The sequence below is a fragment of the Gorilla gorilla genome, chromosome 5, assembly GCF_029281585.2.
Source record: "Gorilla gorilla gorilla isolate KB3781 chromosome 5, NHGRI_mGorGor1-v2.1_pri, whole genome shotgun sequence".
In the NCBI taxonomy this organism is placed as follows: Eukaryota; Metazoa; Chordata; class Mammalia; order Primates; family Hominidae; genus Gorilla; species Gorilla gorilla.
This window is the reverse complement of record NC_073229.2, coordinates 96,384,404-96,410,207: the sequence shown is the minus strand read 5'-3', so window position 1 is coordinate 96,410,207 and position 25,804 is coordinate 96,384,404. Positions and strand designations below refer to the sequence as shown.

The 25,804-nt window shown below is 31.3% G+C and overlaps 1 protein-coding gene across 50 annotated transcripts in view; it reads right to left on the bottom strand.

Moving 5' to 3' along the window:
- The window catches only part of RIMS1 (regulating synaptic membrane exocytosis 1), a 517,565-nt gene that overhangs the window by 87,765 nt on the left and 403,996 nt on the right, over nt 1-25,804 (bottom strand). For 18 of the 50 annotated variants that reach the window (XM_031012115.3, XM_031012113.3, XM_055390590.2 and 15 more), the window contains 3 exons: nt 23,284-23,396; nt 7,966-8,078; nt 1,677-1,843 (listed from right to left, as the gene is read on the bottom strand). In XM_031012115.3, coding sequence (XP_030867975.2) covers nt 1,677-1,843; nt 7,966-8,078; nt 23,284-23,396 — 393 coding nt within the window. Of the gene's footprint in view, nt 1-1,676; nt 1,844-7,965; nt 8,079-13,101; nt 13,243-19,376; nt 19,407-23,283; nt 23,397-24,470; nt 24,654-25,804 lie in introns of those variants that run through there. The other 32 variants (XM_055390601.1, XM_019029847.3, XM_055390599.2 and 29 more) reach the window with 6 other exon arrangements.

The following is a 25,804-nucleotide window of genomic DNA, read 5'->3' as shown; positions in this document are numbered from 1 at the left end:
GTGCTTAGAGAAAATAGATGTATCACTAAGAAGTTTATTTATACTCTTTTTAGGTCCACCCCTCTTCCCACCATCTTCACTAAATATGAAAATTCATATGAAGCAATTAAGCAAAAAAATCCTCTATCTTTTGCTTCTTGTCATTATATGGTTATAGTCCATGCTGATTTGTTGAGTTGCCACGTTCTCCACAAAGTAACACTGGTTCCAATACACTACTAACATGTAGTTTTCCCCATTCTCCTTGTATAAAATCATAGTCTCTTGTCATTGTTTTCCTATTCTTTCTAAAAGAAATCACATAGCCAAATTTTATAGGAAGATAAATTTTTGAAGAATCCTACTTCTGAAATTTTAGGAGAATGAAAATGAACTCACAAGTTATTCTATGCAATTGGTTAGTAATACAAATTCTATTCACTAGTAATACTTTAAAGCATAGGGCTCAAGGTACTTGGCTCTACAGCGAATATAAACAAAAATTACTTCAAATTGTTTTCAGTGAATAAGGTAAAAAAAAGTCCTTGGTTACATCCTATTTATTACATTCTTTGGTAATTCAACAGTTTTAAAAACATTCTATCTTATTAAGAATTCAATAAAAAGGAATCTATAAGAATACTTCTTACCCCTTGATCTTAGCTTAACATGGCTACATTCTTGAGCTCTTATAATTCTTCCTTAAATTTTAAAGAACTTTATATTCTTTTAGAGTCAGATGCTGAGAACACCAAAAGTAAAGATAAAAGATTTTCTACTAATATCTTTATCAGTTGAAACTGCTCATGTTAGATTATCAGAGTATGAAATTGTTAAATAACAGCAGGATGATTACTTTTAATTTGCTTCAATAAACAAGAGAGAATTTTCAAAATTCAATTCATTGTACATCATCAAAATGTGCACTAACATCAGACTTTCAGAGTATTGGAAAAGTGTTTGTTCATATTTTTAACACATATTTATTGGACCTCTCAACACCAAAATTCCTTAAATTGTAATAAATTTTTAGGTTACACAACTATAACTATATGAAACTTTGACTTCTGAAAACTAGTAAAGAACTAATACAAAATATGTTTTGTCCATAATCAATCTGCTTTAGTTTAGACAGCACTTGGATGTCTGGGGTCTTTTCCCTTTCAGCAGGGTATTTGTCTTTTAAGAATACAAAAGCACTACTGGTGACTTAAACAAAATTGACGCAAATGCCTTTCAACTCATAACGTAACTAGGGATGTCTATTTTGTTAACACATCCACTACACCCACATACACACACACACCCATGTTGATTTATTTGTATAGCTGTCACACTATAATGACATTGTTGAGTAGTTGCCACAAAGACTGTTCTGCAAAGCCTGAAATATTTACTGTCTGTCCCTTTAAAGAATACACTTTCTGATGTTGGACTAAAGGAAGGGAATTTAATCATATTAGAGGAAACTACTACAAATGTGACTCAGAGTGATCTCTAAAATTGTGACTAGGGTTATAAGCTGTATCTGATAGTAGTCAATACTAAACATTCTGTTGGCAATACTACATAGTAGTCGATAAATACTTAACCCACTGTGACCTAAACTGTATTATAGAAAAAATATTCAGGAAGCTAGTTGTATTTTTATATCACAGATAAAGATCCAGTTTATATAAACAGTATTGCCAACTCACCTGATTCTACCCCTGGGGCGCTCAGATTGCTCTGACATAAAGCTTGTGCTGCTGAGGCGTGAGGCACTGCTGGTTCGGGAAATGGCGGAAACATCACTGACATCACTATCTGATGATTTGGCAGAGACGTTATCACAGCTTCTGTACTGATCTTTATGTATGTTATACTAAAGATTAAAAACAAGAAAGTGTGAGCTCCATCATTAGACAATGGAAAAAACATAGATGGTGAGATGAATGACTACTTAGCCCACACCAAATAAAGGTGTACCTTCATAAAAGTAGTTGTAGTATCTAAAATAATCCAAATACTACCATATGATTTCCAATATAAAAACATTATCCTTTGAGTGGTAAGAGATGGCTTATGAAGACTGAAATATAAATTAAACACAATCATTAAATGCCTGATTGGAAAAGTCATTAAATTATTTGTACATATTTAGAACCTCAAAAGTGTATAATTCATTTTTTTCTAGTACATACGCTTCTCCTTTTTGTTTTCCTTTTCATTCTTGTCCATTTTATTCACCTTCTACTCTAGTCAAAGTATAGGCTGAGCATTCCTAATCAAAAAATTCAAAATCTGAAGTGCTCCAAAATCCAAAACTTTTTAAGCACTGACATGATGCACAAAAGAAATGCTCAGTGGAACATTTTGGATTTTCAGATTAGGATGCTCAACTGGAAAATATATAATGTATATAGAAAAAATATACCAAAATATGAAAAAATCCAAAATATGAAACACCTCTGGTCCCAAGCATTTTGCCTAAGGGATACTTGACCTGTATAGACTGCTTCCACCTGTATATAGTTTTTGATACTTTCTAAAACTAGTCAATTTAGTTAAATACTTTCTAAGACATTATAGTGTCTCTAACATTTCTTAAAAATATATAACTTTTCAAAAACAAGGGCTGATATAAACTGAGCAAAGAGGCAGTGACTGGTCTTTACCTTTCTACTATGGCTTCATTAGACAGTTTCAGATGTAACCTATTAACTTAGTATCAAAAGTAGAATACTGGATCCTTATTAAAATTTCATTGTACATTATATCTTTTATTCAAAGATGCCTTTAAATTTGTCTCCGATATTCATTTCCTAAAATTTTAGGAATCATCAAATAAAAGATTAAAATATGCAAAGCTGTCAAAGCAGTTAATTTACTCTTATTTCTACTTCACTGTCTTATTGTGATGAACCACACAGTGAATAACTTATATATTACATATTATTTTTATATATGTTATAACTGTAATAAATAGGTTACATAACTATAAATAACTGAAAGATACCTAAAATGTGAGTAGTTTTCTTAGGTACTGGAAGGTAAGATACTATAACTTCTTCTGTAAAACAAAATAACATATGGGTGTTTGTTTCTTAGCAAGCAATTTAATTTTAGATTTATGAGAAATAAAGTATGAAATATCAAATGTTTATTAAACCTGTAGAAAAAGTCATCTATCCTTTGTGATGTTCCATGTCAGAGGAATTTTAATGAATTTGAACTGTCTTGCTAAAACATACTAAATTAACTGATGCTACAACCTGGATTTATATGTACTAAAAAGAAGATCAGACAATAACACTTAAAAATTACCCTAGAGAAAGGTCTCATGTTTATTTAATAATTTCTTACATGAGAGCAGTTTAGGACTGAAACATTTAAATGTGAGTTTTGTTTTTGTTTTTGGAGACAGATTCTCCCTCTGTTGCCCAGGCTGGAGTGCAGTGGCGCGATCCTGGCTCACTCCAACCTTCGCCTCCCAGATTTAAGCAATTCTCCTGCCTCAGCCTCCCAAGTAGCTGGGACTACAGGCGCACGCTGCCACGCCTGGCTAGTTTTTTGTATTTTAGTAGAGACGGGGTTTCACCGTGTTACCCAGGCTGGTCTTAAACTCCTGACCTCAGACAATCCACCCACCTCGGCCTCCCTAAATGTGAGTTTTATTTCTTTACCTCTCATGTGTATGTGTTGATAAAAGAATTTCATATCAGGCATGAAAATAATTCCCAACTTATAGGATATATATACAATTAGTTTTCCCAAGGATTTTTCATAATTGTGTGATTTATCTCTCAAAATCATATGCCAAATTAGAATTCAAAGGAAATTCATGTTATTATATCTAAACTGAGCTATTAATATTTATATGATTTCATGTTTGATCTAAAATTAATGTGATTTAAGACACTGTATTGAAAGCAATGTGACAATATGGTTTACCAGCAAATTCAGTTATATTTAATAACATGATTCTGACTAACACAATTCATTTTAATCAGATCTGTTTTCAATTTACAGAGTATATGTGCTAAAAACTCAATTATGTTCACAGAGTAGAACCTGAATTTAACACTGTTGCTGTGTTACAAACACAACTCCTATATTATTGGTTTTTTGAAACACTGTGCTAAAAGAGAGATGCTATGTAATTATTGTCTCCAAATGTATTGGGATGATACCTTGCCCATGACAGAATATGAAATAATCCCTGTTTTGGGTGTTAGCATTGTGCTGATACCCAGAGCAAATGCTCCCCTTATTTGATGTTTGACAATATTAAGCAGTGTACACTAAAGCATAAGGGTATGTGAATGTATATGAAAATATTTTTCCAACAAAAATATTTTTAGTTGGAAATAAGCCATCTTTTCTTCAACCTTTTTGTATACAGACCTTTGTTATTCCAGAAAGTGGACAAAAAGGGATTTCAAAAATTATGTCATATTACATTTTTTATATTGAGATAAAGAACAATCTATCATTCTGATATGATATCACAGTTTTATTCGCATTGATTATTTGAAGAAAGTGAAATACTTTTATATTCACTTTTAACTAATATGTTAACATTTTAATTACTTTGAATTTCATCAGGCATGATCTGTTAAATTTTGAATGTAACAATTTAATATTTTAATGGAAATACATAAAATATATTTTGAGGAACATAATTCCTCAGAAGGAATGTCTACCGATCCTACAGAGGGGAAATAAGTCATTGATGTGAGAGAAATAATTAAATACTACTATTTTTAGAAGTAAGTAATAATAAACACTCTTCAGCTACCTACAAAACCCATCACATCACTCTTGGTTGCTGTTCCTGGCTTACATAAACATAAACATTCTTTAAATTGTGAGTACCTAAATGTGAATTCACCTCTAATTATGAATTTTACTTCATCATTAAGGCATGCCACTCTGTATACCACCAATAAAAAAAAAAAAAATAGAACGGTGACACATTTCAAGGATACCTAAACAGCATTGTTGTGCTTTTTCAAAAGCAAAGTTAGTCCTAATTCCTTACTCAGGATGGATGTTAGGGTCATTTAGTCTTCTAAAAGACATACTAGGTTTCCAGAAGCATCTCAGGAATTACAGTTGTCTGACAATGTTTTGCCCTGAAAAAAAGTCCAGTTCTACTAGTGGTTGGTTAAAAGTATTTGAGAATAGTTAACTAACTTTGGCTTGGCATAAATTTCAACTAATGTTCATTGCTTCGTTCAAAATGTCAAATGGATTAAGATACTAAAAAAGAGTCAATAACAGAATAAAGTTCAAAATTTAATGAATATAAAATTTGTGCCAATACTGGCTCTTAATTATAGCCATAAAAACAGATCTTTATAAAATAGTTATAAAATACTTGATGTAGAGGAATAAAAATGAGAAAGATAATTTCTCAAGTATATGCAACAGGCTTGAATTAACAAAAATGGCTACTGAAAACAAAAAAATCTATTGTATGTGTTAGTATATAATATAAATATTAGAGATGTGGAGAGTATTTTATCTTCTACTTGACATATAAGAAAAGGCTAATCATTTGTTTTATTTTATATAATTTCCTATCCTATATTCTTACAAGTTTTTAAAGCTACCGTATCTTTGATCTCATATTTAGTTATTACAATTTTATTTAACATAGTAGTATCTATTCAGTCAGAGCCATAGTACTATATCTGAAAGTAATAGGTTTTAAAATAGTCAAATGCAAAGAGAGAGAGGAAAAGAAAAAGGGTGCCTATGCAAAGGAGGGAGGAAAGATAGAATATGCTAATTTAATTTTTACGTAAATTGAAAGCCACATGGAGACCTTTGAATCAATCTAGAGTAATGTGTTCATTTCAATGATGTAAGTAGAACAAAGTCATACCCTAAGTCCCAAATCCATTGTTACAGGCCTCTTCACTATACAGAGAGGCTCTACTAATTTTAATACAAATTTTAATTAATTACCTCTTTCATTCTGAGCCCCAGTTGTCATAAATTTGGTAAATAAGTGAGCTGGAGTAGAAAATTTTGAGGTCTTTTCAAGTTTTTAATGTTATGAGTCAGAGAATTTGGAGTCTGCACACCTACCTGTGGTTTACTATGACTACTAGTGCTGGTTTAGACTTCTGAGTACTTCATTTTGTTGATTTTTTGGATCTACTAATTAATGATCAGAATCCCAGCTCAGGATGATCCAGAAAGGCTTTCAGTATTTTACCCTGATTCTTTACTTGCCTCTTTCTTGTTTCCTACACTGGCTCTGCCTCTCCTTGCTGTTCTATTTGACCTCATCTTTTGAAATAAAGCTAAGAAACTGATAAAAATTTCCAGCTTAAAAGGAGCATTTCCAGTTTAAAGAAACTTTCAAATAACTGCATCCAACTGTAGAGGGAAAACAAAACCCCAAATTACCCTGCCTTCTAATTCTCACTGCATTTGTAGTAAGAAAACAAAAACGATGATGATATCTATGAAGACAGATAAGTAGGCTGATTAGGTGATAATACCATAAATAACAAGTTGCAGACAAGATAAACCTGTACGGAGCTGAAATAGGCAATACTACGGGACATCAGGTTATTTTGCTTACCATTTTTTTGGTAAGACTCTTAGGGAGTTGGGCATCACTGAATCACAGTGACCCTCCACACTGTCTCATTTGGAAGCCCTTCTGCACCTAACCTAACATGTAAAGTGACAGACTGTATCAAACACACATGACTCTATGGTAGTCTTGGTGATAAATCGTATTTTGTAGCCACCTCTTTTTATTTTATTTTTTTATTAGTCACAGAATATCTGGAAAGATAATGAACCACTTACACTGCTTAAAAATAAGTAGGTTTTTCTAGGTCCAAATTTCAAGCTAATAATATTAATTTAGTGTAGTTTTATTTACTTTTGATTTCTAATAGCTTATTACCTCCAAAAGAGTTTGTTGATATTAAATTACAACAAAGGTCAACCTATAATGGCTGCTGCTACTTTTGTAGTATTCTATAAAGAAAAAAAGCTTGTAAATAAACCAGATAATATATTTAAAATTACTTCATGAAGAACAAAAATCTATGCTATTTTATTTAAAATTATCAGATATTAGCAGTTTATAAACTCCTTAGTGTTTCCTTAGAAAATATTATTGAAATAAAAATTAAATGCTTATCAGCACTTGAAATTGTGTAAATTTCAGCTTCTAGAAGTTTGAAATCAGTTACTTTTCTTACTAAAGACAGAGCTGTAAGAAATCTCATATCACATAATTTTTATCATTCACAAATATCAATAGTCAAATAGCAATCCAAAGTTGTATTTAAGACTATAAATATATACCTTAATATCTTAAATGGAATATTTAAATGATGTTAAAGCAACAAAATGGCTTCATATTTCTTGCTTATTTATGTGAATTTGACTAATGCTAATCAATCATTAAGTGATTTTAATATCAAATATTTACATATTTTTAGAAAAAAATCAAATCCAAGTTAATATTTCAATGAAGTTATATCACATGAAAATATCAAGAGGAAAGAGTTTTTTGTTTTTTTGGCTTTGGTAGAAATTATGATGCAGGACTATCATTTAATGATACCTTTTCTTTTTTTGTTTTTTTAGATGGAGTCTTGCTCTGTCACCCAGGCTGGTGTGCAGTGGTGCGATCTCGGCTCACTGCAACTTCCGCCTCCCAGGTTCAAGGGATTCTCCTGCCTCAGCCTCCCAAGTAGCTGGGATTACAGGCACACACCACCACGCCCGGCTAATTTTTGTATTTTTTAGTAGAGATGGGGTTTAACCATGTTGGCTGGTCTTGAACTTCTGACCTTAGGTGATGTGCCTGCCTTGGCCTCCCAAACTGCTGGGATTACAGGTGTGAGCTACCGTGCCCGGCCCAAATGATAACTTCTCTTATATAATTCGGTGCTTTCTAATCCTGCCTGGTACACACACTACACATTTTTAAAAGGGAAACTATTTGTTGGATACTACTAATTTTACCTTGGAATATTGCTCGCGATCAAGTTCTTGACTAGAACCAGACCCTGTTGTCTGCTTAAATCGATGCACTTTCATTTTCATCTGTCTTGTTCGCTCCTCCACTACTAAGCTTGCTGCAAAAACACATAATGGAAGCCTATTAAAACATGTGAAGAACCTTTCAGGAACTGAATGGTTTAAGATTTCAATGCTTTTGAAATGACTCCAATTAAATAAAATTTAGAAATAACACATGATTAATAAATTAAACAAAAATGCAGAATATACAGTACTAGCAACTGTTAATCTAAAGATGAACATGATTCAAATTACACAGAATGGGGAACGTAAATGTTAGTAACAAAATATACTCTATTTCTTGATTTTATATGAAATATTTTCAATTTCCTTCATAAATGATTATGCGAAACCAAATTTAATTGTAAAAATATGTTTTCAATTTAAACAACTGTTTGTTGCATGTACATATATAGAGAAAACAAGTATGCATACTTGGCACATCGCACTATATGCACATGCTTACATGCATGCACACACCCACTTAACACCCTCAGCTAACAGTAGTCACCTAAAAATTGTTTTAATTAGTAAGAATCTACTTTATTGAGGCATTCTTATAAATCTTTAATTTCTGTCCGTGGCTTCTCATGACTATTTCCCAGTCCTTAAAACTGACTTACTAAAAGATTAGCTCACTATTCCTTATGGCTATATCCGGACCACATAAACGAAATTCGTAAGTTTGAAAATGAATACATGACTTTTAGCCCTTTAATTTATAATACGTAAAGAATGCTTTTAAGCTTTTATTAATCTCCTAAGTAGCAGAGGAGGGCAAGAATTGCAGCCTTTGATAAAGTATGAATTATTCTAAGTTAGAATCCACCATCAGCAACATCACTTCAAAACCTTGCCTTTAAATTTTGCGTTTTTACAAATGAAGGAGAAACAGCTAAGGTACAGTCATGTGTAGGGTAAACGACTCAAAAGCTTATACCTACGTTGTATGAGACTTTTGTTTACTTTATACAACATTTGCCAACTTCCCAGACAACTCAACTTCTGCAACAAGTATTCAGATTTTTAAGTTGTAGGGCTGTGTGTGTGTGTGTGTGTGTGTGTGTGAGCATGCGTGTGTGTGTGTGTATGGAAAATTGCTTATTGGTCACTGATGTAGTGGGAACTTCTGCCAAGAGACTAATGGTTTACCAGTTAATGGAAATGTTGATATGTTTGATTGACTTGGCTGCTGATTTTATCTCTTACAAGCAGTTCATAAAGATATTTGCTGACAATCTTTTTTCCATTGCAATGACTAAATGTGGCCTATCATCCTTGATTATAAAACGCCAACACACACTTTAAAAAAAGAAATCAATCTGTAACTTTTATTGTGTTCAAGTGCAGACCAAATAGCCCAAGAGATAATAAAATTTGGAATTTGTGGCTGTTTTAATCATACTTTTATCAGTAAATTATAAAATGTTTCACTTTGTTTAAATTCAGTAAATTAGATAACCAATCTCAAATCCCTAACAACCCTTAGTTATGCAAACTAAGCAATGATACACCCCTGCTTTAATAATGTTGACTTCAGAGATAATAAATGGTGACTATTATTACCATTACAGGATAGTTCAATGGAGAGCTTGAGCAATGTGGTTCAGAAATTCATTACTTGGCAACATATAAGGAGTTAAAAGGAGTATTATACAGTAAAATGCTATGTAAGAGTAATTAGAAACTGAGACAGTTATTGAAAAATGTGAGTTATATTGACAAAAGACATATGCAATATAGAAAATGTGAAAATATCTGTTCTCTGTCTTTTGCCTATGGTGTGAGTACTTCTGAGTACATGCTCAATCATTTGCTTTGAGTTTTGAGTAAGTCAAATGGACTGCAAATTTAGTTCTGCTCTATAATTAAAGCTTAAAGCAACTCAAAACAATCTCAATTTGTAATAAAAACAGACTTAAATGGTGTTAGCTTAACTATTCTCATAAAATGATATTAACTTTATTTAAAAATATGTTGACATTGATTAGCCTACAGCTTTGCAAGCTTCACTTTTAGTGCCACGTAATTTTCAGGGTAGATGGTTACTTAGACACGGATAATTATATCCCAATAGCTACTGGCCAGAAGCAGTCTGACACAGATCTAGGGACTGAACCTTGCTAGGACAACACTTCATTTCTCTAAACACTAATAGGATTACTTAGTTTATGCTATAGCTGCATTTAAATCTTTATTTGCAAAATGTAAAACTAAATCATAAAAAGACTGGTAATACAACTAACATGAATCTAAAAATGGTTCTAAATGATTTCATTTTACCTCCCTCAAATCATTACTATACTATATTTACTCCCAATGAAGTTAAAACTGACCTTATTTAATCTGTGAAAGGAAAAAAAAAATCTTCAAATCAACATTATGATTCAAAATGATGAGTAGACTCCCTTGACTCTCAATCAAAGATGTAGTTGCTATGCTATCCTCACTGCTTGCTCTCGGATTCCAACAACAAAACCAAAATGCTAATAGCTTATCATTATTTACTCGTAGCAAAAAGCCAGATAATTACATAATATCACACACTTTTTTTAGTACTTTTCATTATTTCCCAATGACATGTGCCTTAGTGCATATTCTGAAATAACTGTTTATACAAGTTATTGTGCTTCAGTAAAAGTTTTTTCATAATCACTGAAAAACCTTCAGTGTAAATGTGGAAATTCTTTAACTTTGCTAAAGATTTTGCCATGTTTATTTTTCAACTATATATCTAGAATAAAATGACATTATTTCTGTATTGCAGATGTGTCAAGCCAAATATTAAGACAAATTTATAAAATAAGATAATTACCACAAATTTGAACCAGAAGGCACGATTCCAATAAGTTATATGATTTATATGGAGAATAGTAGTAATGATTAAAAGTTAATTGAATTCTTGAAATGTGACTGTCTCTCTAGTATCTTAGTATAAGTAAAATTAACTGTAACTCAGACAGCTCAAATATCTTCCTTTAAAAAAAGATTACTGTCATTTAAAATTTTTATATTATTTTAACAATTTTAAACCCAAGAGCAAAACTAAAATAGTAAATAAAGTATTTTCCAATTACCCCACAAATCCTAGCATTACATTCACATTTTAGGAACATTCTGAATGTAAGTATTGTAAACTAACTAAATCATTAAAATGCCAGTTGCTATTTCTTTATAGAAAATTTAAAACTGGGAGGCCATGTGGTTTTTATTTTTTAAAATTTCATAAATGCCACATAATCAAGAGCTAAATAATAACTTTCATTTTTTATAAGAAATGTAATTATCATGCAATTTCATTTAGTCTTTTAATGAAAATTTAGCTTATGTATAATAAAGTCGAAAGACAAAGTATTTACTATAGACTATATTTCAGCATTAATTATAGATTTTGTGATTATAGATCAAAAATGTATGTATCCTAGTTCCTCAGATATAATATTACAATTTCATAAAAATGGGGTTGAAGGGTTGAAATATTTCACTATAAGGTACAAACTGAATTATGTGTCTTATGTTTTAAAAAAATGGTACTTTCAAAAAGCACTTATTAGTTTACAAAAATGTATTTATTGAACAAGATCCATTTTATTTATTCCAACTTTATATACATTGTTCTTTCCAAACTATGGCTTTTTAAATATTAATCTATGATGTCACAAATCAATTCAATGTTAAAATTAAGAAAGTATAAAACTGAAACTTATTTTTAAGAGTTAAATGAAAACCATATCTGTGAAATAATTTCTTGTCTTCTAAAGCTCAACAAGAAGGAATCTGACTGGAGTATGCAAGATAAGAAAAATAAATATAATTTACAAAGTACTGTAATTATTACAATTTTCAAATGTAAAGTATTAGTATTAAAAATAAAGATATTAAAATAACTACTCTTTTCACATTCTTTGCTAAGGATTCCTAATTTAGTGTTATCAACGATCTTTAACAAATCTATGAAGAAACTAAAATCATTTTATAATCTTGTTTGTCCTATATGCATTTTTCTAGATCTATCCCTTTTGTATTATTAAAAGGCCTATGACTTTAAAAAACCCTCACAAATCCTTAATAAATCTTCCCTAATCCATCATTTAAAATTTTCTATAATATAACCTCCTTCAAAGAGATAAAGTAATTTTCTAGGAAACCTCTTTGACTTATCACATATTTGTAATTTGCTTTAAAATATTGTAAACATTATAGTTATATATAATTTAGAACGCTTATAATTTAAACTTGCATTAATATATTTAAAATATTATTCATAAATTTAATTTATATAAAAATAAATTTGTTTGGATCTCAAAATTCCTTAAATCTTTCACATTTCTCTCTATGCACCTTGAAATTAAAATGAATTTGAAATTTCAGATGTTTGTGTTTATAGGCAAAAAATACTTTATATTAATATATTGTTAAACCTCCTAATATTTTCAAGCATTAGATGAAATATGACTGTAAAAGGACAGAAATAAGTAGAACTTTTATATTATTAAATATATTAATGTAAAAAGTATTTTTTAACAAGTTCAGCTCATATATGTATCAAAGTTGACACACGATAACACCTGGACAGGATATTTAAGCCTGTCTAGTTAACTATGATGCGCTATCATATTTTGTGAACGAAAAAATTAGCATCTCTGCTTCCTTGCTGTATAGCAACACAATGAGAGCTCCATGATAGTGCAGTCCCATTCTTGTTCCAGTACATCTCTCAGGAAGAGCAGTGATAAATGACCGCTTATTTGGAAGTTGTCAGGTAGACAGAAGAATATAAATGACACACCTCCTATGCTTCAGTTATTGACTGCAGTGAAAAAAAAAGCTGAGATTAACAAGAAAAGATGAAAAAGGTTTAGCTAATTGAATCAGTATAGACTATACCAAGACTGAATAGGAAGATCAGATCTGATACATTAAATATCAGAAATATTTAATGTATAAACTATATCTTAAAATATATCAAGAAAGATGGTTTATTTGAAAATTCAAAAATACAATACTAGTCTCTGCCCACAGTTTTTTAGACTTTAGAGAAATAGGAATTGTTTATATGGATAAGCATTCTGCATATACCTGGAATCAATGTGGCAAAATAGTAAGAACCTAGGAATGGGAATTACTAGGCATAGATTACAGTCCTAGATCCATCACCATTCATCAGTTCCTCAATGTTCCTTTGATCAATTCCTGATATATCCCTCCATTACAGAGTTTTTATCTGTAAAAAGAAGAGACTGCTCAGAGAACCTTCCAGGAGTTGTAGTCTATGATTCTATAGCATTTCAATAGGGTATTGTTAAAATACTTTTCTTATATTTGCAAAAATAGGAATCTCAATGACTTTGTCTCTTGCTTTATTACCTAATTTCCAGATTTTAAAATTTTCCAATTGACTATAGGTATCACGAGGAAAAAAATTCACCAGTTGTATTTTACACCACTATTTTCTATCATGTTGTTTTCCCAATTTAAAAAACATCTGTTCAGGATTGATTCCAGGAACCCACCCACCACATGTACCAAAATTCACGGATGCTCAAGTTTCTTATATAAAATAGCATAGTATTTGTATATAACGTAAGCACCTCATCTCATATACTTTCATCTCTAGGTTACTTATAAGAGCTAATACAAGGAAAATGTCATGTAAATAGTGCCTATATGCATTTTTCTAAATCTATCCCTTTTGTATTATTAAATGGCTTACAACTTAAAAAAATCTCATGAATCTGTTATACTGTATTGTTTATAGAATAATGACAAGAAAAAAAGTCTGTACATATTCAGTACAGATGCTACCAATCATTTTTCCCCCAAACATTTTTGATCCATGGTTGGTTAAAGCCACCATTGTGGAACCCATGGATGCTGTGGGCCAACTGCAATGTTTTATTTTCATGTTGATCCTTATTTTTGGAGTCATGCAAACATAGTGAGAGACTTTGATGTAGTGCATATCCAACTTCTACATCTTCACACACATATATACTATACATAAAGATTAAATTTTAAAATATTTTGACTACATAGAAATGCCCTAGTTCTGGCACATTTTCTTGGAATAAAATGACCCCTTTCAACTTGTAAGTGTAAAAATGTTCCAAGTAGTTTCCCATATTCCCTTATATAATTCTCTTGGATGTTAAGGATTATGCTACAGTAATATAAACAATAAAAGAACATCTATCCAGCATCTACCAATAAAATAAACATTTACCCATCATCTACCAATAAAGCATACATCTACCAGCATGAGAAACAGAAAATGCAATAAGTGAGTAACACATAAGTGAAAATACCACATTGCCTTACGGACTTTTAAAGCAAAGTACCTATGTTTAGATAAGTGAAATTGAACATTGGCATAGGTGAAAGAGGCAATTTGTATATATAATCACTTAAGTCTCACTGCAGCCAAAACCACAAGACCATCTCCTGTTTTAGCACACTTATTCCCATTGAACTATCTAAAACGAAGCTTAGGATGTCCAACTCCAGACATAATTTCTCAATGTAAAACTGCCAATTCTCAGAGTGTCACTGAAAATACTAGTCATTGGCAAGTAAGAAAGTCAGGCTCTTATAAAAGAATTTGTTATATATCTTGTCCTTTAGGGTTATACAAAGTTAAACAGTTTTTAAAAGCATGTTTAGGTTTTGAGAGGGAACACTATCTCCCATAAGATGCACTTCAAATACAATTTTTACAAAAAGCAACCTGTGTAATTAAGCCTTCTTTGGGGGATAACAAAACCAATCACTGAGGAAGCCATGTTATTTATACCAAGCGATCTCTAAAATGTTTAGCCATAATTTCTCATTACTCCAATAATACTAATGGATACAGAATCTATCCTGAAAGACTTGATTGGCACAATTCTGCTAAATTTAAATTTGATTTTTGAAAGTCTTTTCCTGTGTTTTACAATATTTGGGGAACATATACAACTTTAGAGAAAATACATCAAAGAGCCTGTCCATGGTTAGACATCTGTTTTCCTCAATTAGGTCTGTCTTGCAAGTTGTGTCTTGGTTAACATGTGTTAAATCCTTTGAAGCTTTAAAAGCCTATGATACTATAAATAAACACATCTGAATCACCAAATGGGAAAACAGGGTCAAAAGCATTACTTCTGAATTTTTCTAATCAATCTGCTTAACCCTCTGGGATCCTGAAGTTTAAAGAGAAGGCTACAATGACAATATATTTATGAGATTGTGCCAAAAAAAAAAGAGATGGATAAATTACTTTTCCTAATGGAGCTCTAAATATTTAGGAGTAAATATTCATTAAGATTCATAATAAGTGTTCAGGAGAAGCAATGCCCAGGAATATTAAGAAACTTGTATTTTTGAAATCTTAACACACAATAACAGAAAATGATTCACCTGGCCTAATATGCATCTACTACTACTAATAAAAATGTAAATAAAACTGAGACCTTTGCTACTTAATGACAGTTAAAAGAATGCTGATTCTGAAAAACACAAAAATTGGTTTACTTATTTTAAAAAGAGTACATAATTTGTTCTTATAGTGTTTCACAACCACAGTACGCTATTGAAATGTGCTTAATTTTTATTTATACAACTGGACAAAAAATGCTAAAATTAATGTTTTTCACTTCTTTACTTGAATTCCACTAAAGTTAATGCTCATAAGTTTCATGGAAAATATAGTTTGCATAACTTAGCATTCAAACTGTTCTTGCTGACATTTAAAGAAGGAAAACACAGTTAACTTACTTGAGAACTTATTAAAGAAACCTGGTACTTAAAAAAAATATAGTTGACTAGAGACAATCCTAATGATCTAGTTACAATCTCTATGATCTAGTTACAAGAATTATCACATATTTTATTAGTGAAACAGAAAAGCAAAAAGCACCAAAATGCTATTTACTTTGTTCCTATAAATAATAATTTACTTACTTTAATTGCCTTTCATTCTCCATGTGTATAAATTACACGCTATTATGATTAAGGAAATTCATATTTGTAGAAGAGATAATATGATGTGTTTTGTTATGATTCAAAATTGCTTCCAAGAGCCAAAAACTTAATGCACTTAAAAAATACTATCTAAAGGCATATAAATCATAAATTTATTACAACAATAACATTTTTCTCACCTTGAAGTCATTTAATTTCTGGTTCAGTTTTGATCTTCTTATATCATTATTTCGATGCCCCCAAACTACATTCATGGGCTCTTTAAAACTGTCCAAGAAATGTAGCAGAGAGGGAAAAATTGGCTTACTTTTAGAATGAATAATTTAAAATAGGCCTATAAAGCAGTTTGTGAAGACTAAAATGATATGGTCTTTCAGCTTTCAACATAAAAGAGGGAGTTAAAATGTAAACAAAGTACTATGAACATTTACAGTCCCTTGGTTAACTTTTCAAGCCAAAGGATGTGTTATCTTCGTTAGCTTTGTTAACTTTCAAGCCAAAGGATTTGTTATCTGTATGGCAATTGGAGGAGCAGGCCAGATGTAGAAGGTTTAACTGAATGCTGCAAAATTGGGTCAATAGGGAAAGGGAGGAGAAACTAAGTGGGCTTCTCCAAAATCCCAGTGCTGAGTGGTGATTGTTACAGGAACATGGTGTGGAGCACAGAACATGGGCTGTGGATTCAAAATCTGGTTCTGCCTCACAGCAGCTTTTTTTCCTTTGGCATTCAACTTAACCTCTTTCACTCTATTTCAATAAAACAGGGGTGAAAAAAACCTTCCTTGCAGTTGTAAATGTGTTACTATAATTACATGGTGATGCATGCAAAGCAGTTACTCAGTAAATGCTGTCTGAATGTTGAAGAGCCTACAGAGCAAAGTGGATGAGAACAAGTTCCCTGGAGAGGGATCTGTGTCTCGTTTCCTATTCTATCATTTACAAAATCAAATACTGACTGATAAGGGGCCAAGTTTTTAACCTAACTTTTAGCTTTTCGGCGGGAAAACAAAGATATTAATAGTTAGGTCTCAAGTTGTTGTGAAAATATAATGAGATAAATATGTAACACTTTTAGTAGAGTCACTGACGTATAGTAAGTGCTCAATATAGCCTATCTACCATTAGTAATGCTTTGAGTATTTTACACTTCTCTTTATGTGACTTTACAAACATATGCTGTAAAATTAATAGACTGGTTCCCTATAGGGTAACCAACCATCCTCGTTTGCTTAGAACTGTCCCAGTTTTAGCACTGAAAGTCTTGCATCTTGGGAAAACTCTCAGTCCCTGACAAACTGGAACCACTGGTTGTCCTACAAGTTCATCTACAGTTAATCAAAAATAAACCCTAATGAACCCCTTGGCTTGTGTACTGGTCTTCATTTATCCGGGATGTACTCACAATAACCTGAATTCTCTAATAAGATAGATCCCAGCAAAGACAAACTTCAGCTCACAGAAGTAGGATTTCTATGCTGTGAACTTTTCCTTTCTTTTGGGTTATGTGAGCTTAAAATACGATTTTAATGAAATTTCTTGACCTTGCTTCTATTCTTTCAAAGTTTTGAGAGCCATGTTCAGTGGCTGAACTGTGTTATCCTAAATCCCTAAGGAGAGGTGCAGCATTCTTTTTCTGACCTATACCTTCCTGGATGCATTTTGGGATGTGCTTCTTTGGTTATTTCTAAAAACGTGGTCTATTCTGTGAGGCATTTCTACATCCTGTTTCCAAGGAACGCTTGGAGGGTTGATGACACCTCTCAGCCAGGACACACTGACTGTATAAAAACATAAACTGACATGCTCTGCACAGAGGCCCTAAATGTGCATATTTCATGCAGACTTTAGGTTATACTTATGGATTTTGTTTTGTTTTATTTAGCTAGGTACAGCTTTTGCCTAGTAATATATATGGAAAGGGCTCTAAATGAAGAATTATTACATTTTTCTTTCTTTTGGATAAAGGAATTAGACCATGGCCCATTTCTAATATGAATCTAATACTTTTAGCCCACTAAAATTTATCTTGCAAATCCAACTACATTCTTCTGCACCTAAGTAAAAGTACATTGGTCATTCTTGTACTACTGAATCTAATGTTGTGTTTTCAATATCTGACATAAAAATGCAGCAGGATGGCTAGAAATCTATGCAAAAATCTATGGCCAAAACATCTTGATCTCACTGAATTTTTTAATTTTTTAATTAATATATGTATTGCCTAATATATCAGACACTATGCCAGAATAATATATATATGTATAGTGCCTGAATATAAATATTGTTAAATACATTTTTATAAATACAGGTTAAATATGTAATTGAAAATGTTCTCTTTGAAATACCGAGATACATAATGCATAACTAAATATGCTAAGGGCGAGAAATAATATATTTGGGATTTGTACTTACTAAAATAGGATACACCAACATGTAGAGGAAAAGGTCGAAAGTAAAAAGATCTGGGTTTGTAGTCTACTACTGACAAGCAGTTTGGGCAAATGTCATAATCTCTCTGAACTTGTGTCCTTATTCCTAAAATAGGAACGATGTTACTTTCAGAACTAGCTTTGAGTTAATTTGTTGTTACTATGGGCAACAAATTAATTCAATCAGTCCACTTTCAAATATTGAGAAAATGTACTTTTATTAAATTATACAGAATTATATAATTATTAAATATAATTAACCTTATCACATTAAGCTGAAAACTCATGTTCAAATAGTTAATTATCAGGCCAACAGCAACTCTGAACAGAAAATGGTGTGGGCAGCATATGACTGTAGGGGGAAGCCTGCAACCTATTTGAAATTCAAGTGCAAAGACCAAAAATGCTGAATGGTTTTCTTCTCCCATGACTCTCAGAAAGATAAAATTAATGGGTATTTTAACAGTATTGAGGCAAACAGAAGTAACATTTAGGCAGCAGCTTCTCAGATGTATGACTGCAGCCAGGGCCAGAACATTCACTAAGGTTACCACTATCTGGAAAGTAAAATCCAGAGATTTTCTACTTTTACCAGGTATTACCCTGAATAGAATTAAATCTTTTATCTATGAGAGCAGGGGAATGCAAACAAACAGAAACAAAGAAAATGTCATTTTCCTAGGAGAATTGTTTTCTAGTTGTCAGTATAGATAAATAAATTTTTAAAAAAACATTAATTTTAAATAAAATTTTTAAAAAACATTAATTTTAAAGTAATCTTCTCTTCTTTGATGTGAACATAGAATATGAAATAATTAATATCAAATACACTACAAAATCATTTGAGGAAAATAGCTACCTGTTAATTTTGCTCATTATTTCAATAAATACAGTTATATAACTCTTGTATATTATATTTTTAAAAGTAACAATATTAAATGGTTAAAAAGTTATGTTAATATTTACCTTTTGTGGAAGAGTTATATTTTTCTTGTTCTTCAATGAATTAAATGCACATAATGATGGAAACAAAAGAAAGAAATCAGCAAATTTATAGTTAGACATGGAAATGTGAATTAACACAATGGCATGAATAATTAAAATGCATAACATATAATGTGACATGATAAATTGCAATGAAAAACCATGAGTTCCCAAATATGGTACTAAAATTAATCAAAGAAAGAATGAATACAGCAATTTAAAGATTTAAAATGAAACAAAAACATTGGGAAATTAGTATGTTTGGCATTTGAAAAATATATTCTGTATTATTTTTTCTTTCCTTTTAAGAGCTGTATAAAATTTCAGTACCAATTTTATTAAAACATCTTAACTTGAATCCATTGTGATTTTTTTTGGAAAAGCATTTAAAAGCATACTTAATTTTCATAACAAAAATTTTTATCATTTTAAAAATGAAAGTTCATATGATAAAGGCTCATATGATAAAATGAAATTTATTTTTTTATCTGATAAGCAAAAAATAAATTCCATTTTTACACTTTGTTTGCACCATGGAAACTATTCTGTAACATTTTCCACATGAAAGAAAATTCTAATTTAAGTAATCCTTTTTTCTTCTGAAATTAATTAGATTAAAATACCCCAAAGTAAAATTAGCTGTTTTGTAGAGACTATACTTCTTAGACATTTTATAAGGCTTTATATCCACCTCTTTGTTTCGTATTATTTACAGAGGACTAATGGCCTGTTTCTATATTTCTGAAGAGGAATATCATTGGAGTTTTAGATAGGTGATATAATAATGGAAGATATAAAACATAATTAACACATCATTTACTGTTAGTTTGTGAATCATCTCTAAATCCTTCTTTAAAAGATCCAGTTGAGCACAAAAAAGTTACTGGTTGGCTTCAGAAATCCATTTTTATACAACCAATTAAGTTATCTTCAGCCTTACTCTACATAAGGGATATGCTGGGATATTGTGTTGAAATATAACTAGAAAAATTCTGTGGAAGTCTTTGCTTTCAATTATCACGTAACATTAGAGTAACTTAAATTATAAGGCTACTTTTTCAAGTACTCTACCACAAAAATCTGTATTGTGATCACCTCTTTGTTTTTCCCCTAAATCTAATTCAACATAATCTGGCTCTATGTAGCAAATAGGCTAGCATTCTCAATTTTTAAAATGAACTTTAAAACACCTTTTCAAAAATTGATTAAACATGTGTTTCCAAATGATATGTTAGCCTTTAAGAGATACTGCCTTTATGGTATAAGTAGAGAGTGGTATATTTGATTTACAAGAAAAAAAATACTTCCAGTGAAACAGTCAAATTGTCATGGCATACATTCCAAAATCAGTAATGTAGATAACTGTACCTAGAAACGGTATATGAATAAAATTATTTTATAAGTGCCTCAAGAAGGTGTATCAGTATCTAGTAATCTAAACCATTTGAAATATTTGTTCTTACCTATCAGCTGCTTATCAAATTATTTCTAAACAGAAAATCACCCTTTGTTAAAAATTTTTAAAAAATGGGAAGGAAGTCAAGTGCAGTAGGGGCTTAACCAATTGTAATAGACTGTGGTCAGCATTAATCTTCATGGGAGATGGAACTAAAGTTTAACAAGTAATTTCAAAATAATAAAATGGCATAATTCTACAGTCTTAAGAACAACAATGAAATCAATCTTAAATAGAACATGCTAAATCCTATCTAACTCATAAACCAAATTAAAATTTACTTTTTTAAACATATTTTAGGACAAACAAAGCTGTCATGTGGACTGTTCATTTTGAAATAGAACCATAAAAAGATGATGGCAGACAGTATAATCATTTACCAAAAGTCCCAAAGCACATATTTATATCATAAAAAACACCAGGTCTCTTTTATTTATAGAACATTTAGATATATAGATATATAAAATACATGCTTGTTGTCACATTTTTTAAAAGCTGTATGTATATGACTCTAAAGATCATATATTTCAGGAAACTCAAATAACCAAAATGTTTATTAGTGTATTTGTCATATTAAATATCAAAGTAACTCCACCAATGTAGTCATTCCCTTCTTCCCACCTCAATTCAATCCTTACAAATTGATGATTTCTCTGAAAGACAACTGTGAATATGAATATCATAAACAGTAACATTGATATTAACAATAGAACATGAGCTTTTTTAAAAAACCAAAATCCAACATACAATACAACTTATTTTGTGGAAGGAATTCTTATTTCTACAGAAATAATGTAATCAGAATCTCACTATAGGAGAGTTACATGCAGTACCCTTAAATGCTTTTGAACCCATAAAATGTTTTATTTGCAACTGGAGGAAATGCAAAGAATTTCAGGAGCACATGACTTTTAGAATATCAATCTTTAGCAAAATATGATCGGTAAGACCGAGTTTGTAACTGAACACCCACATTTGTAGTTTTTTCAGTTGTGCAACAGGAGCTCATGAATAGATAATTTAAATAAACACCAACTTTTGTTTTAAAAAATAAATTTTAAAACAATTTCATCTGGGTTATTGCCAGATTAATTATGAATAATTTTAAAATGTTCCCAGAGAGGAGAGGAAAAATGTTAAACATGTCAATGAATAATTCCAATGAATTAACTGCAATTTTAAAAAAGAAAGTCAGAGTTTCACAATGCATCATATTTTCATGATTTACTAAATGAATACCCTTTTAGCAACCCTGAAAACTAAAGTATGGAGTATCAATAGAATGTATTTTAAAAAATATAAACTCAGAGTTTATCACACCAGTGTTACTCTATTAATAAGTTGATACCTTTAAAAATCTACACTAAGTTTTCCATAATCAAGTATTCTGCATGGCAATCTATGCCACATCAGTCTTTGAAACAATGCATTTACCTTCTGAGATCTTTGACATATCTGTGATACATTCAGTAAATCACTTGAATTAAGTGAGAAAAACATGTACCCCCGTACCCTCAATATAAAATGAAATGCAAGTTTTCCATCAGCAACAATAACACTGCTGAAAAAAATATTCAAAGTGTTAACCTTTCAGTTGTTTCATAGGGATAAAGGTTTTTAATAAATATCTTAAAAGTAATTCTACTACATTTATATTACAATCCCAAAGTAGAAATTATTTTAGTAAATTGCTTACCAAATCCCTGATTAAAAATGTGTGATAAAAAATAATGATAACAAGTCATGTCACCTACTAAGATATGTGATAGCACTTTGGGTCACATGAAGAATACTATTTTAACGTAGTGTCTAAATCATCTAGCTCAGGTAGTTTAGAGAATTTAGTTTCTACTAAAATCAGACCGTATACATTCTCTCTTTCTCTTTCTTTGTTGCTCAGAAAATAATATATGCATAAAATAAGGAAATCTTTAAGCAATATGAACTGCTGAAGACACTAAAACATGTGTTCTGTCATTTTTTTCATCATCAAACTTAAAATATAGGCTACTGCTAATCAAGTTAAATTAAAAAATTTGTAAAGGATTCAGTATGATTAAGTGTTTAATTTTTAAAAAATCTTTTAAAAGGTAAAATATTCTTTTAACACATAAAATGCCATATTGCAATGAGATTTTTAAATTTTATTTTTTTCCTTTGTCACTTTGGAATAAGATGTTTCTAGGCCTACATCCCTTCTGTTAAATGGCCATCTAAAATTCAATCATCCAGCAAAACTCACTCAGCAAAAACTGAGTGCATGCCATGAACCACTGTCGCTAGGTGTTGGGGATAAAACTGTAAGAAAATGAAATTTTTAGGATGCAGCAAACTACATATAATCAAAATACTATTCATTTAATAAAAGGGGTATAAATAGAGGAGGTTCTCAAATCCAAGATTTTTGGACAATGATCTCTCTTTATCGGATACCTTGTTCTATACTGCCGCTTCTCACTGGCACTTGTGGGAGCTGTCTTCCCCTGCGACTGCTGAATGATGTGTCTGCTGGAGGAGATTGTGTTGGACTTCTCTGTCGGTGCATTCTGCAGGCAAAAAGCAAAGCGGGCATGAAACAATGAAATTCCAATGTGGTCTGACAAAAATCTTTTCCTCCTTTCTGTTACGATTAAAATAGATATAAACCCCCTCACTGGGCCAATGGGAGCAGAAATCAAACACTTTTTATGATATGTGTAAATGGAATATTACAAAAAGGGGTTAAATGAGATAGGGCAATGTGCACCACACACAGTTCTACATAATGAATTCTTAAACTGAGCAGAATCCAATTCACTTCTTTTCATTAACTTTCTATTAAGTTGTTCTACCTGGGCAAGTTATTCAGTTTTGGCAGTACTGAACCAAACACATCTAATTACAGCCTCTGGATCTTAACAATATGGATAAATGAGGCAAGAAAGGCTGTTGCCTAAACTGCTACTCTTAAATTGATATTGACTATAGAATTATTTATAACTGATAAGAATTCTAGCTGCAGACTTTTGTAAATTACCACTCACTTGTACTTTATTTCTAAATAGGAACAAATTTGAAAGATATTTAAAATAATCCTGGACATATGTTATGAAATACACTGGTGCTATCATTAAAATTACAAATAAAAGTTTGAGAAGTGTGCCGATATATTACTACTGCCCAGGATTAAGCGGACTTCCATCTGTTGGCATTTAAACACTTTTCAAACTGAAGAACTTTAAAACACTCTTAACACTTTACTGAACACATATAAAAGATTTTTAAAATTTCCTCTTATGCTTTTTAAAGTAAGCACACATTTAACTCCAGGTAATTTATCATAAAAATTTCACATAATTAAAAAAATTATATATGAATATGCCACAAACAAATGAAAGGACATAACACAGCCAAATTTAATTTTCAATGAGAGCTAATTGGCAGAAACTATAGTATACCACCAGCACAGTGAAGATAGATGCAAGTAATAGAGGATGTGAGAGAGATTTAAGTGTCACAAAGAAAGGATTAAAAGTTATGGTGTCAAAATGAGTGAAAGCTTCAAGTGCTCAGGAAGGTACAACACCACACCAACACCCGGAGGCAGGACATGAATGCTGAGGGGGACACTGAATAGCGACCTTGTCAGAAGCGGAGAAGGTGGCGCCGACCCTCCAGGGACAAGGTGGTGCATAGAACACAGTGTTCTGATACTAGAGTGCTCACTCGACCTTGAGCGAGCAGGATGTTTTCCCCTAATGACTGGCTGATCAGTTGCTCTTGGGGCTGCGTGTCCCCTTCTAGAAAGACATGTTGGGAGAACCCTAAAACATTAGGGCCAAAAAAGATCTTCAGTCAGCAGGTTCACATTAACTTTGATACCAACACATTTGTCCAAGGAAAACCTGGTTACTCGTACATGACAGTAATTTCAAAGAAGAGAACCCATCACGCAATTATTGAAATGGAATTCAAATCAAACTGACAAGTTATTATTGCAAATGTGAACACCATGTGGTTTTTAAAGACTAATTGGTGTTGCTTTAATGTAATAAACCTCTTGTATGTTCCACCAACAGCAGAGACTCCTGTCTCTGTTTTTTTTGTTTTGTTTTGTTTTGTTTTGTTTTATAGAGCTGTATCTCAAGTGCCTACAACACAGCTGCCCAGATAGCAAGAGCTCAATAAAGGTATGTCGCTTGAATGAGTGACTGTAATTAGGATGATGAATACAGGAAAGCTTCAAGTGCCTGCCTTCAAGAAGAAATACTGTAGGCCTCTATATTTTTACAATGTTCATAATTTTACTCTGTAATAAGCAAGACTATGCCAAAAACAACAAAAGAAGCCTGCCTTTTGAGGTTAATCTAAGTAGACAGAAATTAAAAACAATATAAGGTGGAGAATGCTCCATTAATTATACAACTGATTAAATATAATGGCTTAAATATGGATAAAAACATGTTCTCTCAGATATAACAATACCTGAAAATGTATGTGTCCATATTTTGACAACTATATTACTATGGCGTTTAAAATTATTATAAAGCCAATTAATGAATTAAAAATAAACAACTGACGTTTATATAGATGTACTTATTTTTTTAATGCATGCTTTTGCCTTTTTCATTGATTTTGGTATATATTTTAAATAAAATGCATGATTAAAACACCTAGCAGGTATTATTTTGACAGAAAGAATAAAATGATACCTCATCCCCTTTTAAAGCAATACTGTAAAATTCACTTAGTGACTAAAAATGTGTGAGAATAAAGAATACATATTTATCACCAAAAGCACATAAAGGAGTGTCATTCAACTTCTATTCAGATTGGCAATTTTTCTTTTAAGTAAAATGATTTTTATAGCTATAATGATTTTGATTCTGAGTATCTTATTCATTTAAGAACAACAAAACAGGAAAATGTCAGGTTGAAGATAAGAAAAAGATGTTCAGCTTAGGTCTTTAATAAA